Source organism: Scyliorhinus torazame, chromosome 13 (genome assembly GCF_047496885.1).
Source record: "Scyliorhinus torazame isolate Kashiwa2021f chromosome 13, sScyTor2.1, whole genome shotgun sequence".
NCBI lineage: Eukaryota > Metazoa > Chordata > Chondrichthyes > Carcharhiniformes > Scyliorhinidae > Scyliorhinus > Scyliorhinus torazame.
In genome coordinates, this window is record NC_092719.1 from 94,610,880 (window position 1) to 94,618,860 (window position 7,981).

General features: G+C 43.6%; 1 protein-coding gene across 3 annotated transcripts in view; it reads left to right on the forward strand.

Annotated features, from left to right (window-relative positions):
- Window positions 1–7,981, forward strand: part of pfas (phosphoribosylformylglycinamidine synthase) — a 465,594-nt gene that overhangs the window by 111,744 nt on the left and 345,869 nt on the right. For all 3 annotated transcript variants that reach the window (XM_072471967.1, XM_072471969.1, XM_072471968.1), the window contains one exon: window positions 4,272–4,377. In XM_072471967.1, the coding sequence (XP_072328068.1) occupies window positions 4,272–4,377 (106 nt within the window). The remainder of the gene's footprint in view (window positions 1–4,271; window positions 4,378–7,981) is intronic.

A 7,981-nucleotide genomic window follows, 5' to 3' on the forward strand; every position in this document is an offset into this window, starting at 1 on the left:
GTAAGTGACTGTCACAGGTTCAGAGATAGCATACTCACACACCTGTCCTTGGAACCCCGACAAATGCTGGGTGTGGTCAGATAGTGGTAGTCGAAGTTCTGATTGCACCGAAACATTGGCTGCTCCAGTGTCGATTACAAATGGGTGATGTTGATCTCCTGTCTGCAGAGAGATACTAGGTTCCCTGTCCGATTGGAGAGTCCTTATGACTAAATTAGCTAGTCAATCCTGTGTTGTGAAAGGGTTTGCCTGGGAGAAGTCAGTGTATCTCGTCTGTCCTCCCCTTGGTGGGTACCCCCTCCTTTGGGTCGAGTAGTCTCCTTCTGCTGCCTGTTTTTTAAAGGGCCATTCCTGATGCCAGTGATCTGCATGGCCGCAATTAAAACATGCATTGCTCCCTCTATATCTGCCCCGTCCTTTTCTCCCAGTAGACCAATGGCCCCTCAGAGGGGGCGGCGGTTGTAAAGCTGTTGGTGCATACGGTGGGCCATAAAAAGGAGCTGAGGGTCCCTTTGGGTGGGTTTGATATCCTCCCCCTCGCTGATCCACCCACCCAAAGTCATAATATTGGGGCTCCAGCTGGTAAGCTACCGTTTCTGCCGCTTGTTGGGGTCTCAGATCATCCTTTTTCATTACATACTCAGTCTTAACCTTTGTAACTGAGCCTCCTTCCTGGCCTACACCCTCCTTTCAATAAAATCTGACTGCCCTTGCCATCTGGGAAGGGTCGTTCTCTGTCCAATTCATGTTATTACATTTCACAGCAGTAGCCACGGAAGGTGGTAGGCAATGCATTAACATAGCACAATATTGAGGGGAATTCTGACCATTTTGATATGGCAAGTCACCTGACTGCCCACGGTAGATTTCATTAAAACGTTCCAGAAATTCCTCTGGCTCTTCAATCTTCTTAGGTTTTAGGCCTAAGATAGCAGAAATATTTATGGGCTTTTGAAATGTGCTATTCAACGCATTCAGGATTTGTGTCCGTCTGTCGTCGTCCAACGCATGGGCTTGCTGAAGTGCGGCGTGGCTAGCATAATTCAAGTGATTAAGAAGATTGCGGTACTCTGCTGGGGTTAAAACCTGCTGGACTAGGGCCCAGAGGTCCCTAGAATCAGCTTGATAAATTGAGATGGTAGTTCTCAGGGAATCCACGAAAGCAGCAGGAGATTTTTTTCTATCTGTGATTGTAGCCATAATAGCCATCATCTCACTGGGTGCCCATATGAAATAAACGTCTATCGTGGGCTGGGCCCCAGCAGCCACTGCGTCAAGGTTTGGTATCTTCCGAATCGGCAACTGTCTCCGAGTCTCACCAGGGGGCACTCTAGCTATTTCCTCTGGTTCTTCCAAGACTTCGACGTCCCTCCCTGTCACTAGAGGGAGTTCTTTCTCTTCAGAATCATCCCTAGCATCTCCCTTTGTTCTCGAAATTTGCGGTTTCCCCTTGGTCTGAAGGGATTTAGGTGGTATGCTTAATTGTTTCTGGTTAGGATCAAGCCCTTCTCTCGCTGTCCGAGATCAGGTCCTAGAGCTAACTGGGCTTGTGGAACAGAGCTCCTCTTCCCCTACTGATCGTGAAGATGGTAAATCGGGACCCACGCTATCAACCAAAAGGGCTGGAGTGACTGGCATGATTGGAATCTGGGGAGCAGTGACTGGATAAAAATTATTATACTCTGGTGGTTCTGGAATTAGTGCAGACAATGCTACAGGTGCAGTCGAAATCCTAGCCGACCTGGTCAAATTATCTTAATTTTCATCTTCTGCCTCTGTCAATGCAAGGCCAGCCATTGAACTACGTAGCCCATTGTTTGTTTGTTTTTTCTTCACTAATTGGAATCCCCATTTTAAGGGCATTTTCTTGCCAACTTAATAACATGATCTTATCCCTCTCATGTTGACGATATTGTCTCCATAATCTAATTAACTCTTTAGCTTTCATACTTTGGCTCTTTCTTTTTTTTAAATTATATATTTTTTTTTATTTGCTTATTTATAACCAATGGCAATTTTTTTTTTTGCTCCTTGGCAAAATTATTAAAAAGGTTCTAACAGTGTTCTTTTAAAACTTAAAATGTTTGAAAATTCAAATTGAATTACTGCAACTTGCAAGCTTAGCTCTGATCTCAACTCAGAACTAAATTTACGATTTGCTTAACACAAACTTGTATAACATTTACAACTTAATTAATTCTTTATCTTAACAATTTTTCTTTTAACAAGTTTTTCTTACATTCTCAAAAATGTTGGCTGCTATCAATGAGGGAGCAGTTAGCTGCGGTGATGTATACCGGAGCAAAGTCAACTGTCATCTCCAGATTTACACTTTTTAAAATGGTGTCAGTGAGTTTCTTTCAGTTTCTATTAATTCACAAATAAAATGAGATAAACATTATTTCAAGTAAGTAAAACTTAAGATTCTGGCAATTTCAATCAATTGCTTTTGAAAATAATAACTTTTATCAAAAAGGTGGAGAAACCCACTGGTTTCCTTTAATTAATTCAAAACGTAACTTTGCTGGAGTTCACTGACTCAAAGGAAAGGTATCCGATTACACTACAGGCTGCTGCTGTTATCTCAAGGCCTGAGTGAGAAGCACTGTCTGTCGTCTTTAACTTTGGCTGCTGCTGTTAACCCTTTGAGAGACTTCTGCTTCAACCAACATGCAGCATCCAGCTCTATTGATGTTCTTTGTCTTGAAATTTATCCAAGCAATTCCCCACAATCTCAACTAGTCCTCAGAACTGCGTTTTTCGCCACCACAGTCCAAGGGTACAATTTTAGCTTAATCAACTATAGATTTAAAACACTCACACATGGAATTGAACCATCTGTTTTAGGGGTCGCATCAACCCAAAACCTAACCCAAGCCGAATCAGAACTCACACATGGAGTTGAACCATCTGTTTTAGATGTCGCATCAACCCAAAACCTAACCCAAGCCGAATCAGAACTCACACATGGAGTTGAACCATCTTCAGATTTAAAAACACTCATTTAACTGAACCTTCATCTGCTGAAGTCACATCAGTTGTTTAAAACACTCACACATGGAATTGAATCCTCTTCAGATTTAAAAACACTCATTTAACTGAACCTTTATCTGCTGAAGTCACATCAGTTGTTTAAAACACTCACACATGGAATTGAATCATCATTTAGATGTTACATCAACCCATAACCTAACCCAAGCCGAATCAACAATATGAAATCCCATCAATTAAATTTCTAATCCCCAGACTGACCTTTGATTTCGTCGAGACGATCTTTCCGTACTAACTGCGAGTGACCAGACTAATCAGACGATAAGAAGAGGGGAAAAATAAATGCGCGGTCGTTTTCCAGCTGTACATTGTGGGCCTTTTTTTCCCATCCTCCTGTTCATAATCAGTCTAATTCTGATTTCGCGGTTGGTCAGAACCGTCTTGAGAAATCCCGGGTTTCCGGTACCAAATGACAAAACATGAATTTCTTTACCCGTCATTCTGGCCTCCATAAAAGTCGAGATGGATTTGCAGGTACAGCATTAGTTATTTTATTTGACTTGCAAGCCTGATTCATTTCACAGAGGCACAGGACTAGTCTCCTAGACCCTTGGAAAACGAATGAAGAAGGAGACAAAGGGATTTCTGCAAATACATTCAAATGGCATCAGGTTTCACATACACGATTCCCATAGGTCATCCTCTACCCCTCCTGACCTGGCCATACATCCTGATTGGCTCACTTCTCATCCCTTCCTCTGGCCCCCTATTACCCAGCATCCTTTTCTCCTCCTTTGCTGGACACACCTCCTCCCTTGCTTTGCCATGCGGTCTGAAATCCTTTGTCTGTGAACTCACCAGAATGAGACTGGCCTATCTCTACATTACAGTAACTAATATCTGTAAAGTAACTATTTTATATCACATTCGTCACTAATAGCGCAGGACTTGTGGGAGGAAACCGGTTCACCCAGAGGAAACCCACGCAGACATGGGGAGAACGCACAGGCAGTGACCCAAGCCGGGAATCAAACCTGGGACCCTGGTCCTGTGAAGCCATAGTGCTAACCACTATACTACCGTGTTGCCAACTGTTTCCTTCAGTATTGTGCTTTTGACATCTGCCTTATCCCAATTTGCAGAGTGGGATATGTGTCGCTGGTGCCAGGGCCATGGATGTCAGTGAGCAGCTGCAACAAGTCTGGCAGGGGAAGGTCAATAGCCAGAGGTTGATTTCTGCATCTACTCTAGAGCTAATGCTCACCATCTCCCTTCCATAGGGCTTGCCTTCGACGCTTGGGACCTGGAATATTACACCAGATTGTTCGAGAAGATGGGGAGGAATCCCAGCAGTGTGGAATGCTTTGACCTGGCGCAATCTAACAGGTGAGCCTGCTTGTCGACTTTTGTCAAATTAAGCTGACCCAGTCCTGCATAAATCCCATTGTCTCAGAGCAGAGTTGAAGTCAGTAGTAACCCGGGAGCAATCATTCCACTGGTGGAGTCATGCGTGGCACAAAGGACAATGAATATGCTTGTCGGAGACAAATAATCTGTCAATGTTCTCTGTTGATTATTCTTGTGTCTACTATGTATGTACTGTGTACGTTCCTCGGCTGCAGAAAAATACTTTTCACTGTACTTCCGTACATGTGACAATAAATCAAAAAAATCAATCAATATTGGTTACGAACAATGGCACCCCGTTCACCAGTGAAGAGTTTGAACAGTTCATGAAGATGAACGGAGTGAATCATAGAATTTACAGTGCAGAAGGAGGCCATTCGGCCCATCGAGTCTGCACCGGCTCTTGGCAAGAGTACCCTACCCAAGCCCACACCCACACACTATTCCCATGACCCAGTAACCCTACCCAATACTCAAGTCAATTTTGGACACTAAGGGCAATTTAGCATGGCCAATCCACCTAGCCTGCACATCTTTGGACTGTGGGAGGAAACCGGAGCACCCGGAGGAAACCCACGCACACACTGGGAGAACATATAGACTTCACATAGACAGTGACCCAAGCCGGGAATCGAACCTGGGACCCTGGAGCTGTGAAGCAATTGTGCTAACCACTATCCTATCATGCTGCCTAAATGGGGGCAGATGGGACATCATTGTAGAAGTTCTTCAGCATTGTGTTCTCGGCCTGACCATCTTCAGCTGCTTCATCAACAAACTTCCTTCCAATATGAGGTAGAAGTGGGCATGATCGCAGATTATTTTACAGTCTTCAGTAACATTCACAAATTCTAAAGAGCTGAAGTAATCCATTTTGATAGGCAACAAAGCCTGGACAATACTTTTTCCTATTGCTCTTTGGTATGTTCTTGCAGTTTCTCTCTCTCACTGTCTCTCCCTCCACTCACTTGCTCTATGATGGTTTCTGCCTCTGTCCCTCCTCTCTCTCTATCTACTACTCCTCCCCCCCCCCCCCCCCCCACACACACACTCTCTTATTTCTTCAAACTCTCCTCCGTATTTCTCCCCTCGGTCACTCTCTTCCCCCTGAGCCTCACTCTCTCCTTCGCCCCTCTGCTTCGCCCTCTCCGTTCCCGCACTGCCACGCCCTCTCTCGGCTCTCCCTGGTGGATCTAGCCCTCTCTTGCCACTCCCTATCTGCTGCTGCCAGGCCACGCCACTCTCCCTGCATCAGCCTTGCCCTCTCCATCCAAGCCATGCCCTCACTGCCACTGCCCGGATATGCCCTCATGTTCTGGGCCAGGGTATAGAAAACTCCAACGTATATCATGGAGTTCACCTGACCTACAACTGTTTATCGATTTTGGTTATGATTAGCACAAGGGCCTGCCTTTCAGATGTTTCTCAACAGAGGTCTTAAGCACTTTTAATCAAAAACAAGCTTCATCTACGAATTTAGTTAACATTTTATAAACACACACAGTAAGCATTTTATCAACTTCAAACATAAATACCCCACACAGCTACAGTAATCTATTCATGGCCCTCAATAAATTTCCACCTGAAACTGTTTCAATTTAATAACAACATCCCATGAACCAAAAAACCCTTTTACCAGAACAATAGGTAACTGTAATTATTGGTTTTCTTCCTTGGAATGACTCTTTGAAATTGAAAATAGAGATTCAGGTCAAAATACTTATCTTTCTGATCCTACAGCAGCCAAATGTGAAAACGAAAGCAAACAATCTCAGAGCCAAAAACAAGCCCCAAACCAAAGCGAAAGTAAAACCAATTCAGAGCCACAGCCCAGCTCCACCCACACAATGACATCACTGAAGCCATGTGATAAGACAAAAACATTTCTTAAAGGGACACTCCCATGACACCAAGAAAATAAACCATCAACTTCAAAGATGGTTTTATTTTTCACCTTTTCACTTTTCCAATAAGAACAATTGACAATAAATGTACATTTTTTAAACACATGCAAAACACGCAAACATTTATAATTACGTTGTCCATTTTAGTTCTTCTTCCTGCAACAGGAATCCCTCTTGATTGACAGTCTCTTTGGACAAGAAGGACTCTGCACGATCCATCCATTTCTCTAAGCCTCAGCACTTTTCTTTAAGGTCAGGTACTTTAGTTCAATCCGATCACAGAGTCTCTTGTAATTCTCCAACACAGGAGCATTGGTTACCACAGCCTTTAGCCCGTCAAATGCCTGTTGACACTCCGCTGTCCACTGGAATTTGCTACGCTTCTTCAGCAACTCCGTCAGTGGAGCAGCCACGCGGCTAGAATTCGGCACAAATATTCGGTAAAATCCACTCGTGCCAAGAAATCGCATTTATTTCCCTTTGTGTCGAGGATATTGGAAATTCCCCAATAAATTTTGTTTTTGCATCCCGTGGGACCATTCGACCCTGTCCGATAGTATAGCCAAGGAATGTAACTTGGGCTTTTCCAAATTCACTTTTGGCTAGGTTTACCACCAAACCCGCCTCCTGAAGTCGACCGCATAACTCCACCAGATGCTTCAAATGTTCTTTCCAAGTCTGACTAAAAATCACCAGATCGTCTATGTATATCGCACAGTTGGGTAATCCTGAAATGACTTTGTTAGTTAACCATTGAAATGTGGCTGTGGCGTGTTTCATGCCAAATGGCATAACTTTGAATTGGTACATACCACCTGGAGTCACAAAAGCTGAAATCTCCTTCACCCATTCGGATAAAGGTACCTGTCAGTAACCCTTAAGTAAATCCAGTTTGGAAATAAAGGTTGATTGTCCCACCTTCTCAATGCAATCCTCCAAGGGTAGGATAGGATAAGAGTCTGTTCTTGTAACTGCATTAACCTTTCTATAGTCCACACACAATCGTTGGGTAACGTCCGGTTTTGGTACCATCAATATGGGTGAGCAATTATGCCATTTTTAAGCATACTTTCAATTTCATTTTTAATTCTGCCAATTTTAAAGGTCTATATGGATGTTGTTTAATTGGAACAGCATTTCCCGCATTTCCCACATCTACATCATGTATAGCCATTTTAGGACTTCCCAACTTATCTCCACAATGTGATATACATAGATACATAGAAGATAGGAGCAGGAGGAGACCTTTTGGCCCTTCGAGCCTGCTCCGCCATTCATCACGATCATGGCTGATCATCCATCTCAATCGTTTAATCCTGCTTTCTCCCGATATCCTTTGATCCCATTTTCCCAAGTGCTATATCTAGCCACCTCTTGAATATATTCAAAGTTTTAATATCAACTACTTTCTGTGGTAATGAATTCCACATTCTTTGTGTGGAAAAATGTCTCCTTGTATCTGTCCGAAATGGTTTACCCTGAATTCTCAGACCGTGACACCTGGTTCTGGACACACCCATCATTGGTAACATCTTTCCTGCATCTACCCTGTCTAGTTCCGTTAAAATTTTAGAAGCCTCTATGAGATCCCCTCTCATTCTTCTGACCTATAGCGAGAACCTAGTCAATCTCTCATATGACACTCCCGCCATCCCTGGAATCAGTCCCATTGCACTCCC